The 16,926-nt window shown below is 46.0% G+C and overlaps 1 protein-coding gene across 1 annotated transcript in view; it reads left to right on the forward strand.

Annotated features, from left to right (window-relative positions):
* Positions 1 to 16,926, forward strand: part of fndc4a (fibronectin type III domain containing 4a) — a 58,163-nt gene that overhangs the window by 30,371 nt on the left and 10,866 nt on the right. Inside the window, exon 4 of the mRNA XM_079831543.1 lies at positions 16,084 to 16,173. Within this exon, the coding sequence (XP_079687669.1) occupies positions 16,084 to 16,173 (90 nt within the window). The remainder of the gene's footprint in view (positions 1 to 16,083; positions 16,174 to 16,926) is intronic.

Genomic DNA, 16,926 nt, shown 5'->3' on the forward strand with positions numbered 1-16,926 from the left:
GTCGCAACTCTCTCTCTCTATGGCTCTGTTTTTACTCACATCTGACACAGATCGGAATTTGTGGCACACGTTTAAATACAAAAGTCTACATTAGATCCAATTTTTTTCGCATCCGTTCTGAGCCACTTCCAAATGTGTTTTTTAATCAGATACATAACCAATATCTGGACATTCTACGTCTAAACCCCTATATCTGATTCCCCTTTGAATTCCAAGCCACCACAAGGCTAGGGTGGCGTGTTTGCCCACAAAGAGAGCTTTTTAATGTTATATTATAGCCATGTTTCCAACGCAAGAACTTTGGGGTGGTACTCGGTTTGTTTCGACCGCAGGGACCAGGGTCTAAAGGAAGTTCCGGGCAAAAATTTCCCCCTCAGAAAGATCCTGCTCACGAGGTAGTACTTTTTCAAAATTCAGGAACTTTTGGGGGTGGGACTTGGGGGCGCTGAACATGTTAATTGGTTGACTCCACGCAGCGTTTCATTTCAACCACCATTTTTAAAAGTCTGTTGCCTTGCGTAGAGTAAGAGTTGTTTGCTATTCGAATCAACAATGGAGTTTAAAAAATACGACCGTTGGACCGACTAATTTGTCTAATCGTCACGATACTTTAGACCGTGATGTAAACGCAGTCACAGGTCTGGGGGACAAAAAAAGTTCCTGCCACAAATTGTTCCAGGTAATTTCAGTGGAAATGCGGCTTATGAAGCAGATGTTCCTGTATGCGCTCAAATTATTGAGCTATTGTGCAAACAGCATTTCTTCAGGTTTTCACACCTGAAAGTCCGCACCAAGGTCAGAACCGAAGTTTATGTTTTGATACATTTTATACATTCGGTTAGTTTTGGTTTGGTTTCACATTGCAATTATGCAAGCGGACTAAAGAACTTTAAATGACACACTTGCGTCCACTCGTCATCATCTATGTGGGCTGCATCTGGACATTGATTGGTTTGTAAACGGACGTGCGTCTGACGTCAGCGTCTTTGACAAGAATGAATGAACGGACGCATATCATTGCCACTATTGAACAGTGCGCATTGCTTAACAATTTTTTATTCGTTACGTTTAAAAGTGGACATTTCAAGCTTTATATACACATATTTCTCATGTTTGTGAGACAAGTAGCTGCTGAGTTTCGGTTTATTTGAGACACGCTCCAGTTAATGTGTAAAGCATGTGATCGCTCCCGCGATTGTCTGCTATCGACTATTTGCTTCTTATTTATTAAATCCAGGCAATTATCTGATTAAACGTTGATTAAAATTAAGATACAATTTATACAAATGAAATTCATATTAAAGAAAGGCTTTCTAAGCAAAATCATACAAAATTTAGTTCAAAATCATTTCTGACCTTCTGTCTTCTGACATATTGCGCATCTTTTCACTTTCATAATCAATGTAGCCTAGACTGAATTTAAAAATAACATTATATTATTTAAACATAAACAGGAACTTCCTGTAAATGGTCTGAAAGTACGAACCATACAGAAAATGCTTTCACACTAGAAACGAACCAAACCTTTGTTCAGTGTGATCCGGACCGAGACTACCTCTTTTCGTTGGACCAAATTTCGTCTGTTTGGTCCGGACCGTGGTACGGGGGAGGTTTCACACCTGTAATTTTGATTCGGACCAAACTGAAAAGTCAGAAAATCCGGACCAAACAAGGTAGGTGTGAAAACGCCCTAAGAGACTGCACACATTCAGGAGCATAGATACATGTTTTCAACCTCTCCCCCTATAAATTGTAAAAAATAAAAGCGCTTCGCTACTGAAAGCTACATCATATTTCTCTGCAACAATGTTTATAAGCTGGTTTTGTAATTAAACTCATATCTTTACTATTACATAGACACTCTGTACATGCAGTTTATTCTCTCTCTCTCTCTCTCTCTCTCTCTCTCTCTCTCTCTCTCTCTCTCTCTCTCTCTCTCTCTCTCTCTCTCTCTCGTTAATTTATTGAAATTCATTCAGATAATGTAATCTTACCATGCTGGCAAATAATCATGGTACCACCCAACGTGAATTACATAAATCATTTTAATAGCACGGCCATTCAAAATCCGTTGTTGCATAGTAAAGAGTTCAACAGAATAATTTCTGAAAAAATCAGATATGGTCGAAAGATCAGATCTGTGCATTAAGACTTTGCAGTGTAAACACAGCCTATAGGTTTTGTAGGGGTGAATTCACTTTTTCCAAGTCATCTCAATGGCAAAAAAGTGTCCCAATCAACCTGAATTCACCCTAAATGATGACAGAATTTTGAAGTGCCGCAGTGATTCTTTTTGTGTTTTTCATCATGAGAATGTCACAGTGATACATAGACTACACGTGAAACTGCATCATTGAACTGATCTCAGGCTGGTGGAACTAATGAGCAGATGTCTTGCTTTGGTTCCTCAGGCCAAAGAAGAAGCGAGGAAGCATTATGTTGTTTGGCGTATAGCAGGTCCCTTTTAAAGTACTCCAAAGAGCTCCCCCGTTGGGCTTTTGGAACATAACCAGTTAAATAAACAGCATTGCGTCCCACATGAGGCTCTTATCTCTGTTGAGAGAAGTGGCAAGGGTATGTTGAACCTGCTTAATGCCGTGGAGCACAGACACAGTATTCATTTTCCACACATGAGTGAAAAATCTCTACACTTATCGTTATAAATATTCATGGGGATGATGAGAGGAATATTTCGCTGTCTTCTGTCCTGACTCTTTAGTGGCAGATAATGTGAATGGGAGCGAGTGTTCATCTCAATGCGTTGAGACCGTTATTGGAAATCACGACAATGCATGTGATCCTTCCAGTAATTGGCTGGGCAGAATCAACCCCCCTTACTTTTTCATTTTATGACAGCAGGTGTCTCAGTGGCAGCACCGCTTTTATCCAGAAAGGAACAGCAATTGGGAAGAGTGGTGTTCTGGACCAACTCCACACAGGTTAAAAGATACTTGGAGGAGAAAATGGGCCTGAATTCAATCCTTTTAACACTGGATTAATAATAAAGACAGATGGCTGGTTAGATCCGGCTGAGGTTGGATGGTGGTGGTGATTGGGATGCTGGGAAAATGACCAGCTTTGGGATACATACTTGGGGCTAAACAAAAGATTAAAATTAATCACATAAGCGCTGGCTGCATTCTACATTGAATTTTTAATGGTCCTGTCTGTGTGTGTATGTGTGTGTGTGTGCTTCTTTTAAAGACATATAACATGTCTAATTTAAATGAGCATAATTTTTTTTGTGCTTAAAGGGAAAACCGTAAGCAAAAGCCCAGATAGTAAGATCAGATTTCCAGATATCAGACCACCACTTCAGGCTCACTGTCGGACCAACATCATATATTAAACTTGCCTGATCATCAATAGAATAATATTGATCATTATTACAATACGAAGTAAGTGAAATAAGAAGTACATATGAATGATCAAAACTTGATCTGTGCGTAGTGAGTGCGTAAGAACAGTTTCACTCAAAGTGTGGGATTTACCAACTTGTACTTACTGTATACGTAGAAATGTGTGTAAATATATGCACTATCTGAGCATGTTTACGCAGATAATCTAGTGGTAGAATAGTGATACTACACATAAAAAGCATTAAGAGTGTGACAGCATGCATTAAGCAATCCACATATGTCCTGTATTTACTTTAATTATAAAACACTAAATTTATATATATATAATTTTAAACACGATGCGTAATTGATGTCAAACCCTATAAAAAATTGTATTATTTCCTTGGACCCAACCTTCATCCAGTTCACTTACCGAAATCCTCAACAAGTCAAAATAAAATGGGGCTTTCAAGCTATCCCCAGATTCCCAAACATTATTGGAGCCATAGACTGTATACACTATATACATCCTATATGTACAGTGGGGATCGAAAGTTTGGGCACCCCAGGTAAAAATTCGTATCAATGTGCATTAAGAAGCCAAGAAAAGATGGAAAAATCTCCAAAAGGCATCAAATTACAGATTAAACATTCTTATAATATGTCAAAAAAAGTTTGATTTTATTTCCATCATTTACACTTTCGAAATGACAGAAAACAAAAAAATGGCGCCTGCAAAAGTTTGGGCACCCTGCAGAGTTAATACCTTGTACTGCCCCCTTTGTCAAGTATCACAGCTTGCAAATGCTTATGAGTCTTTCAGTTCTTGTTTGAGGTATCTTCGCCCATTCTTCCTTACAAAAGTCTTCCAGTTCTTTGAGATTTCTGGGCTGTCTGTCGTGCACTGCTCTTTTAAGGTCTATCCATAAATTTTCAATTATGTTGAGTTATTGTCAGGAGATTGTGAAAGCCATGGCAAAATCTTCAGTTTACGCCTTTTGATGTAATCCACCGTGGATTTTGAGGTGTGTTTAGGATCATTATCCATTTGTAGAAGCCATCCTCTCTTTAACTTCAGCTTTTTCACAGATGGCATCAAGTTAGCGTCCAAAATTTGCTGAATTTTGATTGAATCCATTTTTCCTTGTACTCGTGAAATGTTCCCTGTGCCACTTGCTGCAATACAACCCCAAAGCATGATTGATCCACCCCCATGCTTAACAGTTGGACAGAGGTTTTTTTCATTAAATTCTGTGCCCTTTCTTCTCCAAACGTACCTTTGCTCATTCCAGCCAAAAATTTATATTTTAACTTCATCGGTCCACAGTACTTGTTTCCAATATGCACCAGGCTTGTCTATATGTTCATTTGCAAACTTCAAACGCTGATTTTTGTGGTGAGGACGAAGAAGAGGTTTTCTTCTGATGACTCTTCCATGGAGACATATTTGTACAAGTATCTCTTCATAGTGAGATAGTGTACCACAACTCCAGTGTCTGCCAGATTTTTCTGGAGGGATCGTGCAGTCAAACGTGGGTTTTGACTTGCTTTTCTCACAATCCTGTGAGCTGTTCTGTCTGATATTTGTCTTGGTCTTCCAGATCTTGCTTTAACTTCCACTGTTCCTGATGACTGCCATTTCTTAATTACATTCCGAACAGAGGATATTGGCATTTGAAAACGCTTTGCTATCTTCTTATAGCCTTCTCCTGCTTTGTGAGCGTCAACTATTTTCAGTTTCAGTTTTCTACTGGGGGTGGCACGGTTCACAAAACCCACGGTTCGGTTCGTATCACAGTTTTAGGGTCTCGGTTTTCGGTTCTGTACAGTTCTTGTTGTTTTTTTTAATCGTTAACACTCCAGAAATTTACTTCAGCATATGATATATATATCTTAATCATCCACAATTTAGGATACAGTATTAAAAAATTGTTATATCAAGTTGTTTCCTAACTGGCTGTCTACCGAGTCCGACACATTGGCGTAACATTTTTCATGTTAATCATATCAATTTTGATCAGAACAATGCACTGTGGCTTTAATTCAGCTGACCTGATTAACAAATTTCACCATGAAGTGTTCCGTGTGTTTCACAATCCCCATATAACATCCAGCGCTGTGAAGAAAAAATGAAATAAAATACACGAAAACACAACACTGACAGAAGTTTTTGCCCAAACTTCAAAGGCATGTTTAAATTATTAAAACTAGAAGCATATCTCAACTTTTAAATGTTTCATTTATCATGTGAACTATTTATATACAACATGTTATATATGCATGTGTGTATGAGACAGAGGGGAACACGGTCGCATTTGCAGCAGATATATGCTGCCCATCATAAACCAAAGCATGAGACAGACAGGGGTTGGAGGAGAACACCGTAAAATGTGACAGAATGGACTATATTTGTCTGTATTTGCAATACACGAGCCGCGTTTCAGCTGAGCGAGACAAACACTGCCAGTGCGTGTATGCGCAACGGGTGCGCGCGGCTCCCGCTCTCCATCTGCCCTGCCTGCTATACGACGCTGGCGCATCCTCCAACTCCGGGCAGCCTTCCTTATCTCTCCCACTTGCATTTCTACACGTGACGTGACCTGCAGCACTCAACTTTTACTTTATTTTACTGTATGTCCACACACACACCTCTTATTTCGCGCGAAAAGGACACCCACTGTCTGAGGTAACATACGGGCACGAGGATACATTGTGCATGCGTTGAACCGTGCGACGCACACACTCCGAACCGAGACAAGGTTTTTTTCCATGTACCGTGCCACCCCTATTTTCTACACAACTGCTTAGAAGAACCCATGGTGGTAATTGTTGGGGCGAAGTCAGATGAGTCTGGGATTTAAAACCTTTGAGGTCTCTCCAGACGATGATTGAGAACAATCCATGACACTGTCAGGTCTCAGCTTTCCAAAGGGGGCATTATTAACTCTGCAGGGTGCCCAAACTTTTGCAGACGCCATATTTTTGTTTTCTGTTATTTTGAAAGTGTAAATGGTGGAAATAAAATCTACCTTTTTTTTGACATATTATAAGAATGCTTAATCTGTAATTTGATGCCTTTTGGAGATTTTTCCATCTTTTCTTGGCTTCTTCATGCACATTAATAAAAATTTTGACCTGGGGTGACCAAACTTTCGATCCCCACTGTATATAGGTGTGTTTGGGTTGTTTTAAATGTTTTAAAAAATAATTAAAATATCATAGTTGTTTGTGGTGGGGTAAATTAAACGCGATTGACGAATATGCAGTGATGTCACATTCGTGTTGCATTGTGGTATATGAAGCTGCCTGAAGTGTACATATGAAGTAGACTCAATTTTGACCGAGGGAGTGAGGGTCTGTCCATATAAACTTCCCTTGTCCACTTCACAAAGTGGAATGCACTTCAAAATGTTGGCGGGGATTCCCTCGAGGGGAAGTTTGGGAAGTTTGCAAGGGCGTGTCTAAAAGTGGAGTGGAACACAGCCTTAGTCATTGAATCATTGATTCAATTGATTTGTTCAAAAAGCTGATTCATTCAGTAAGGAAACACCTCCGTGTGTTGCTCAGAGATGGCCTGGCTCCGCCCTCCTACGTACTTACGCTCAATTTTCATTTTCCTTCAGTACTCCGTCTGGGACTGCGGTATATTCTTAGGTTTTCTCCGAACAAATTTTTACCGGTCCAATCAGCGAACAGAGGGAGTGGCTGAGAACGATGACGTTGATGTCGTGCGTTAGTTTGAGTTGTAGTTCAGTAATGGCGGCGGAGAAAGATGCGAGTGAAGCCATTCATTCCGTTGTGGCACCGCTGCCGAATATCCAGAAGTTAAAGCCGGAGCAAGAACAAACTTTGCTGAGTTTTGTTGGTGGCCATGATGTTTTGCCCCAGGAAAAATTTGATTTTCCAACTCGCTCCATTAGTGGTGAAGGAGTTGGCTGAAGCCCCGGTAATTGTTTCTCATGGGGTCGTAAGGTATTGTCATCATTTACAGGGGCTAGTCAGTGATTGCCGTCCGTCTCCCACCACCCGCGTACAAATCCCCAGCCGAATGACCTACTGTTTTAGACAAACACCAAGGTTGTGGGGTAATTTAATCGCTTTCCGAATCCACATATCTTTGTTTTCAAGTTTTCAAGAATATATCACCTCAAAAATCACTGTTTATATCCTTTTTGACCACTGCAGAGCATTTTCAAGAGCAATATATTTCATCACCGCTCAAAAAATAAAAGGAAGAAAAGCACATAAACATTTGAATTGAGGCGTTATTTACGGCAGCATTTATTCTTATCATACCAAGCATATGATATTTTGTTTACAGTATACAATCATGTTATGGACCATGTGAGCAGCGCGTTCCCGATCACGAAACTCTCCCCTCCATCGTGAATAAATCACAATCCGAATGCACAAGGTTTTATCACTGAGGTGGCTGCACATTTATTTTTACGGACTTTCATGTGAGAAATGAAGGCGAACGGCGCATGACATACGTCACGACCAAACATTAGCGATTGGTTATGGCAGATCCAGAGTGGCTCTGGGCAGATCCAGAGTGGCTCTGGGCAGATCCAATAGTTTTAAACTTCAACAGAGTAACCGTCTTCAAGGAAGTAAACGCTTGTCAATGGAGAGTGGCCAGACTCTCTGGACAAATGAAATGTACGATAGTCTGGGAGAACCAGGCTAGCTCAGAGATGCAATTACAGTGCTGTGGCTTTGTTTTGAACTATTTTCGTTAGCAAAATAGAGCAAAAACAGGCAATATGTGTCTAAAATTAAGTCACTTATTAAATTCTTGTTTAGTAAACTTGTATAAAATCAATAGGCAATCACATCTGTAATGCTGATGCCTGGAGAAAAACTGCACTCTTCTTGTGAAATGTATTAACTATATTAAATGATATAATAGAGGAAGCAAGAATTATGATATAATAGAGGAAGAGCGGGGCTCGATTGCTGTCTTTTCAAAACTGCGGGGGTCAAGACCCCCCTGTCCCCCGTGTCAACGGCGTGCCTGCAAACAAACATTATTTACCACTTTATTTACAAAATATTAATCTCCAATGCGCATTTAGAAGAGCACCATGATGCATGCATGTTGTGTTGACACACGCCTTGGATATTAATATTTTTTTAATAAAGCGGAAAACAACAGGAGGTAATTAATGATAGAATTTTGGGTGAACTAACCCTTTAAATACTTCTGATATCCCAGTCTTTAAGTCATTTACCTAAAAAAGTGTAAACACTGTGGGCCACAAATAATTTTGTACAATTTGCACTTTTTATCTCTCATCGCTGTCGGACAGAAACCTTGTATCCTTGTATCTCCCAAAACGTCTCGGTTACGTATGGTAACCCTCGTTCCCTGAAGGAGGGAACGGAGACGTACGTCGGACGTACCGACGAATTGGGATCACTTCTGGGAGCCCCTATCAGCTTCGAGCTATCTAGAACCGGCCAATGAACAATTGGCGTGCGAGATTTGCATCTCGCGCTCCGCCCCGCGCCGCGGGTATAAACAGGAAGCGAGAGCGAATGCACGCTGTTTTTCACTGAGGAGCCACACGTAGTGGCTCGACCTGCAGTGATGGTACAGCAACTGTGGCGACGGGACGTACGTCTCCGTTCCCTCCTTCAGGGAACGAGGGTTACCATACGTTCCCATTCAGTCGGTCACGTTCGACGTACGTCGGACGTACCGACGAATTGGGATCCCCTATGGAAAACGCCATAGTTACTACCACTTCCAGCGCCCAGCGATGAGCCCCACGGACCCCGATCTGATGCGGGCGGGTAGGTTCACGCAGGGGGAGTCCAAGCTGCTGTTCCGCAAGACCCATTCAGCTGACTGTATTGGATAACGCTGGGAAAGCGTGCCTGTGAGGGCAGCTGCGGAAGCCACATCATGCCCAGAGGGAGTTAACATGTGGAGAATACACGTATGGGCTGGCCGCGGGCAGCACAACATACGGAAGTCCCAGGGGTGGCCCCGGCCAATTAGGAGGGAGACAACACGTACCTGGGACGGCAGAGGAACTCTGCCGAGGGAAAGACACGGGCTCGCCGTAGGGAGCCGTACCGTGGAAGAATACACATATGGGACCGCCGTGGGGGTCACTACATACGGAACCCAGCCTAACACAAGTTCCACCAATGCATACGAGTGTCAGACCTGGCGTCGAACGCTCCGCCACGTCCGACTGCCGCGGGTTGCGGAGGACTCAACAGGGTTCGCCGTTCCGGGGAACTCGACTGGAGCAGAATAAGCGCACGCATCCGTCTACCATAGGGGAGGGAATGGCGCAGCAAGCCGACACTAGAACAGGCATTTCGGTGTTACTGACTATGGGAAGTGAGCACACAGGAAGATACCGGCTCTACACGGAGGCTATAGAATCTAGTGAACGTGTTAGGTGTCGCCCAGCCCGCAGCTCTACAAATATCTGTCAGCGAGGCGCCACGAGCCAGCGCCCAGGAAGAGGCAACACCCCTAGTGGAGTGGGCTCTTAACCCGAGCAGGCAGGGCACGTCTTGGGACTGATAAGCCAAGACGATGGCATCCACTATCCAGTGGGCCATCCTCTGCTTGGAGACAGCCTTTCCCTTCTGCTGTCCTCCGTAACAGACGAAGAGCTGCTCTGAGGTCCTGAAGCTTTGCGTTCTGTCCACGTACGTCAGGAGAGCACGGACGGGACAGAGAAAAGCTAGGGCTGGGTCTGCCTCCTCCGAAGGCAGCGCTTGCAGGCTCACCACTTGGTCCCGGAAGGGAGTAGCGGGAACCTTGGGCACGTATCCAGGCCGGGGTCTCATGATCACATGAGAGTTACCGGGCCCGAATTCCAGGCACGATTCGTCGACCGAAAATGCCTGCAGGTCCCCTACCCTCTTGATGGAGGCCAACGCAATCAGGAGTATAGTCTTTAACGACAGGATTTTCAACTCAGCTGACTGCAGAGGCTCAAAGGGTTCTCTCTGTAGTGCAGTAAGCACCAGAGCTAAGTCCCAAGAGGGTATAGAGGGAGGACGAGGCGGATTTAATCTCCTCGCTCCCCTAAGGAACCTGACGATCAGATCGTGCTTACCTAGAGATTTTGCATCTACGAGCTCATGATTAGCGGCAATAGCGGCAATAGCGGCGACATAGACCTTGAGGGTGGAGGGAGACAGCCTTCGCTCCAACCCATCCTGTAGAAAGGTAAGCACAGATGCGATCGAACATCTTCGGGGGTCTTCTCGGCGAGAAGAGCACCAATCGACGAACAGGTTCCACTTCAACGCATAGAGGCGCCTCGTAGAGGGGGCTCTAGCGGAAGTGATGGTGTCAACTACCGCTTGCGGTAGGTCACCTAGAACCTCCGCGTCCCGTCCAGGGACCAGACATGGAGTTTCCAGAGGTCTGGACGCGGGTGCCATAGGGTGCCCCGTCTCTGAGTCAGGAGGTCCTGCCTCAGAGGAATGGGCCAGGGAGGTGCTGTCGCAAGGAGCACTAGTTCCAGGAACCAAGTCCGGTTGGGCCAATACGGAGCGACCAACAGGACCTGCTCCTCGTCCTCCCTGACTTTGCACAGTGTCTGCGCAAGAAGGCTCACTGGGGGAAACGCATACTTGCGTTCTTCCCGGGGCCAGCTGTGGGCCAGGGCATCCGACCCGAGGGTCCCCTCGGTCAAGGAATAAAACCACTGACAGTGGGTCGTCTCTGGGGAGGCAAACAGGTCTACCTGTGCGGCCCCGAAACGACTCCAGATTAGCTGGACCGCCTAGGGATGGAGTCGCCATTCTCCCGGAAGTACCTGCTGACGTGACAGCTCGTCGGCCGCACGATTGAGCAGGCCCGGAATGTGAATAGCACGAAGCGACCTCAGATGCTTCTGACTCCATAAGAGGAGATGGCGGGCGAGTTGCGACATGCGACGGGAGCGTAGACCACCCTGTTTGTTGATGTACGCTACGGCCGCAGTGTTGTCCGTCCGGACCAGAACGTGCTTGCCTCTGAGCGGCACTTTGAAGCGGCTGAGTGCAAGACGAACTGCTAACAACTCGAGGCAATTGATATGCCATTGCAGCTGAGGCCCCGTCCACAGGCCCGAAGCTGCAAGCCCGTTGTACGTGGCACCCCAACCCGTGGATGAGGCATCCGTGGAGACAACGGAGTGCCTGGACACTTGTTCTAGGGGGACTCCCGCCCGGAGAAACAAAGGGTCCGACCACGGGCCGAAGGTTTGGCAGCACCTCGGAGTCACTTGGACGCGGAGGGAACCGCTGTGCCACGCCCATCTCGGGACTCGATCGTGTAGCCAGCGTTGAAGCGGTCTCATATGAAGCAATCCGAGCGCCGTTACTGCAGCTGCGGATGCCATATGCCCCAGGAGCCTCTGAAAATGTTTCAGTGGAACCGTTGTCCTGCCTTTGAACGAATTCAGGCAGTTCAACACCGACTGGACGCGCTCCTCGGTGAGGCGCGCAGTCATGGTGACCGAGTCTATCTCCATACCGAGAAAAGAGATCCTCTGCGTGGGGCAGAGTTTGCTCTTCTCCCAGTTGACCCGAAGTCCCAACTGGCTGAGGTGACTGAGCACCTTGTCCCTGTGTTCGCACAACTGCCCTCGCGACTGGGCAAGAATCAGCCAGTCGTCGAGGTAGTTGAGGATGCGAACACCATGCTCTCTCATGGGAGCAATGGCCGCCTCCGCAACCTTCATAAAGATGCGGGGCGAGAGGGACAGGCCGAAGGGTAAGACGCGGTACTGACATGCCCGTCCCTCGAACGCGAAGCGCAGAAAGGGCCGGTCGAGGGGAAACGAGAATGAAAGTACGCGTCCTTCAGGTCGATCGCTGCAAACCAATCTTGGGGACGGACGCACCTGAAGATGTGCTACTGCGTTAGCATTCTGAACGGCAGCCTGTGAAGGGACCGGTTCAAGAATCGCAGGTCCAAGACCGGCCATAACCCGCCGCCTTTCTTGGGTACAATGAAGTACGGGCTGTAGAACCCGGACCTCATGTCGGCTGGAAGGACCGGCTCCATCGCGTCCTTCACCAGTAGGACTGCGATCTCCGCCCGGAGCACGGGGGCGCTCTCCTTCGCTACTGGGAAGTGAACGCCCCCAAACCTAGGGGGATGCCTGGCGAACTGAATCGCATAGCCGAGTCTGATGGTACGGCCCCGAGACGGGCTGGGAAGCTCTAGCCAGGCTTCCAGACACCAAGCAAGGGGATTAACCACAGACGTACCCGCAGCGGGGCAGCGACGCGGAATGCAGGGATCCGCCTCGGACGGCATGGAGCGGCCCGAAGTGGGATCTGAGTGTGCTGTGCAACACTTACCTGCGTCCGCGGAGGGGGCGTGCGAGTGTGCGGAGGCCGCTTGAGTGCGTTCCCACAGCCGGCGCCCCCTGCTGGCGAAGGGAGAGGCGTCTGAGGGTGGCGAGGCATGGGAGCGTCGACCACCACCAAGCACGCTCCCAAATGAAGGAGGGGCTGAGCGTGGCAAGGCTTTGTGGCGTTGCGCACGGTCTGCCTCACCTCCTTCCTCAGCGGGGAACAAGAGTGGCGAGGCATAGCGTCGCGCACTGTTGTCCACGCACCGCTGAGAAGAGGGGAATGAGAGTGGCGAGGCTTTGTAGCGTCACACACTGCCATTCTCGCCCTCTTGTGGGGAGGGGAATGAAAGCGGCGAGGCTCTGTAGCGTCACACGCTGCCATTCCTGAACTCCCGAGACCCCGAGGTATTGGAACTGCTCTTTTTTTTTTTTTTTTTGGTACCACTGGCTGTTTTTAACATCAGTGGCGGAACAGAATTACTAATGGTTTTCCACCCGGCCCTCCTCCGGGGAAGAACAGTTCCAGACCAAATTCGGGTCAATTGTGTTTCTGGACCAGGGTGGACATCGTCTAGCCAAGGGCCAGCGCTGTGCGCAGCTCAACCTCAGCTCAGAACTACCCTTGTGCACTAAGCAGGGCGGAGGTGGCCTGCCAGTGGCACTGCCACCCCACCGATGAGGGTAGTGAGAGAGAGGAAAACTTTATACAGATTATGGCCCTATTGGTGTTCCATATTTTGGCACCAATAGTTCCACAATGCCAAAGCCTTCCAATGCACATCCGAAAAAAGGCAAGGGGCAGGCAAGGCGATTTACGCGTTGCACTATGCCTCAGCCATCCGGGAAAGCATGGCTGTCAAGTATGAATCTGATTCAGCACGAGCGCCCACTATTACGGTGGGAATCTCAGCATCATCTTCATTTTCAACACATAACAGCCCTCTCTCCGATGCAGCGATTGACATCTGTCCTCTGCTAGAGCCCCAAATGAAATGCTAGGTCCCCTTTCAAGGACCAGCAATCCCATCTGTAAGCTACCAGCAGACACGTGAGACAGTGGGCGTGGCCGTGAGACGGCACACGGCGCGCTGATCACTCAAGCCCTTATGAAAAAGGCAAGACGAACAGCGCGCCGACGTGGCCATGCTCTCGTGAGAGAGCATAGACCACCCACGAACACAGTCTCAACATGCTTGCGATGCGATAGAGGAGTGAGGGGCCCACAGAGATGTACGCGGCGGGGAAACCTCACTGTAATCCTCAGGCCACCCAGGCTTATCAGCCAAAATAGTCCCCCCCCCCTGGTGCACCAGAAAAGAGACTAGATCGGGGTATAAGCGAAGGGACTCAACCCCGTTTGAGGCATCATAGTCTCGACCGCGCATCGGAGGCGCCGAGTGACGCGCGCAGAGTTGCCGTGGCAACCCGCGCTGTCACCCGGCAGCCAGACGGCACACGGCGCGCTGAACACTCAAACCCTCACGCGGAAGGTGAGATGACCAGTGCGTCGACGTGATCCCGTTCCCCTGGGAGAACATGGATCACCCACGACACAGTCTCAACATGTTTATGCAAGAGGGATCGTGGCCGTCAGGACAGGAAACAACCGCATCCAGAAACGCACGGGTGGAATGCCATCTTGAAAAAGACGCAGCGTCACCCGTGTACTCTTTTGTGAGGAAACGCTCTGTGCTGAAGCACTCAGGGGGAAACGCGACAGCGCACGGGATTGTAGTGCAGCCCGTGCCTATACTCAATACAGGAAAACGCCCAAACCAGACCAACAGAAATGTGTTGCTGTGAAAACAGCAGTTTTCTCTGTAGCGCAGAGGCAGCTGATGAGTCTTCCGCGGTCCCGCTGGAATGTGCCGTCTCTCCAACACGCGTTTCTCCTCTTCTCCGGTTCTTTCAAACTCTTTAATGTCTTGCTGATAGCAGCGAACTCAATTTGAGTCGTCTTCATCTGCCGTGTGGCTCCGAAGTGAATGACAGCGTGCATTCGCTCTCGCTTCCTGTTTATACCCGCAGCGCGGGGCGGAGCGCGAGATGCAAATCTCGCACGCCAATTGTTCATTGGCCGGTTCTAGATAGCTCGAAGCTGATAGGGGCTCCCAGAAGTGATCCCAATTCGTCGGTACGTCCGACGTACGTCGAACGTGACCGACTGAATGGGAACACTAACTTTAAGAAAATGAAAGAAGAAAAATTTTATATAATTAAACTGCGTTGTCAAAGTTGATATTGTGGCTTTATATATAGTCAGACACTTGCATGTCATTATATTGTTAAAATTTTGCCAAAACCAATTAATTACATTTGGCATCTTAGGACATAAGAACTGGATGTAGGTTGGGTCCAAGGAAATAATTGCATCCAACATTTGTCACAGCTGTCATAAGTTCACCAACTTATAGATTATAAAGTTTATAATTGTTCTATTGCTTGATTTACAATAGAGGCAGGGTGGAGTTATGAGGTTTTACCAAAAGATTGATGATCCAATGGAGATACAAGGTTTAGCCACAAGCTCTTTTTAATGAGCCAATATCCAGCAACTTTGCAAAGTCATTGAAGAGGAGTGGACCAACATTCCACAGGCCACAATCAACAACCTGATCAATTCTATGCGAATTCTATGCCTCACTGTGTGAGGCAAATGGTGGTCACACCAGATACTGACTGGTTTTTAGACCCCCAATACAGTAAAACTGCACATTTTAGAGTGGCCTTTTATTGTGGCCAGCCTAAGGCACACCTGTGCAATAATCATGCTGTCTAATCAGCTTCTTGATATGCCACACCTGTGAGGTGGATGATTATCTCGGCAAAGGAGAAATGTGCTCACTAACACAGATTTAGACAGATTTGTGAACAATATTAGATATTTTGTGTACATAGAAAAAGTCTTAGATCTTTGAGTTCAGCTCATGAAAAATGGGGGCAAAAACAAAAGTGTTGCGTTTATAATTTTGTTCAGTGTATAAATTACGAAATACGGAGATACAAGATTTCCATTCGATAGTGACGAAAAAGTTCTAACACAAAGGGTATGTTTACATGACAATGATGTACTAATAAAAGAAATGTTTTTCCTTTGCGTTTTTTTTTTGTAAAAGTTTGGGGTCAGTAAGATTTTTTTTTAAAGAAATGACTACATTTATTCAGCAAGGGCAATTTGATCTAAAGTGACAGTAAATACATTGGTAATGTTTGAAAAGATTTGTATTTCAAATAAAAGCAGTTTTTTAAACGATCCTGATAAAAGTATCAAGCTTTTAAACCACTGCTTTTTTTTAAATCAAAATGTCTGATTCTTGATCATAAGAATGAAAACTGTGATGACTGTAGGCTATCAGCTATAATGTCCATTCAGTTCACAGTACAATCACTCACAAAAGATCCTCTGTCTCTTCTAACAGATGACCCAACTGTCCAAGGCGTGGATAAAGCTCGGCACCTGCAGACAGGGGAGATGATCATCATTGTGGTGGTGCTTCTTATGTGGGCAGGTGAGACACTGATGTCAGCTCAAAAGAAATTAATTTCATCCTAGTCCTGGAATTCTGTTATGACCGTTTATATCTACTGAGAAAGACTATGCTTGCAAACATCAGCCCATAAATGATTAAACTTCAAGACAGATGAGTCTGAGAAAGAGAGAGCGGATCATAGTTTGTCTTTGATTTGCTAATGGCTATTAATTTTTCACCTGAATAATTTTAACATCACTTGAATTAAATGGTACTTAAAATTCCACTATACATGCCAGCCCTAAAACGCCTTGTGAAACCATAATATGCATTAAACTGATCAAATATGAAATGTAGTGCCTGAACGTTGAGAAGGGCACAGGAAATAGAAGCACTTCTCTCCTTACATAAGGTACTGAGCCAGTCTGCCTCACTGTCACAAAATAATTCATGCGCTCAATTGCAACTGCCACTCCAGCAAACAAGGAATGTCTTCGCACCGCTGGGCTTTGACTACTGAAAGGAATTCTGTCTGCCCCTCTCAATCCAAGAGGATGCTGAACGTGTGCAACATTAAGAGCAGGGGCGGCCCCCACACCCTGATTTAAACGTGACTCGGTCACCCTGGATTTACTCTCAGAAATGCTAAATATGAATTAAAGGGCACCTATTATTAAATTCACCTTTACATGGTGTTTCAACATAAATGTGTGTTGGCAGTGTGTGTACACAACCACCCTATGATGGTAAAAATCCATAAATCATAAATAGTGTCTCAGAACAAGCGTTTGC

The sequence above is a fragment of the Gobio gobio genome, assembly GCF_949357685.1.
Source record: "Gobio gobio genome assembly, chromosome: 12".
Classification (NCBI taxonomy): Eukaryota; Metazoa; Chordata; class Actinopteri; order Cypriniformes; family Gobionidae; genus Gobio; species Gobio gobio.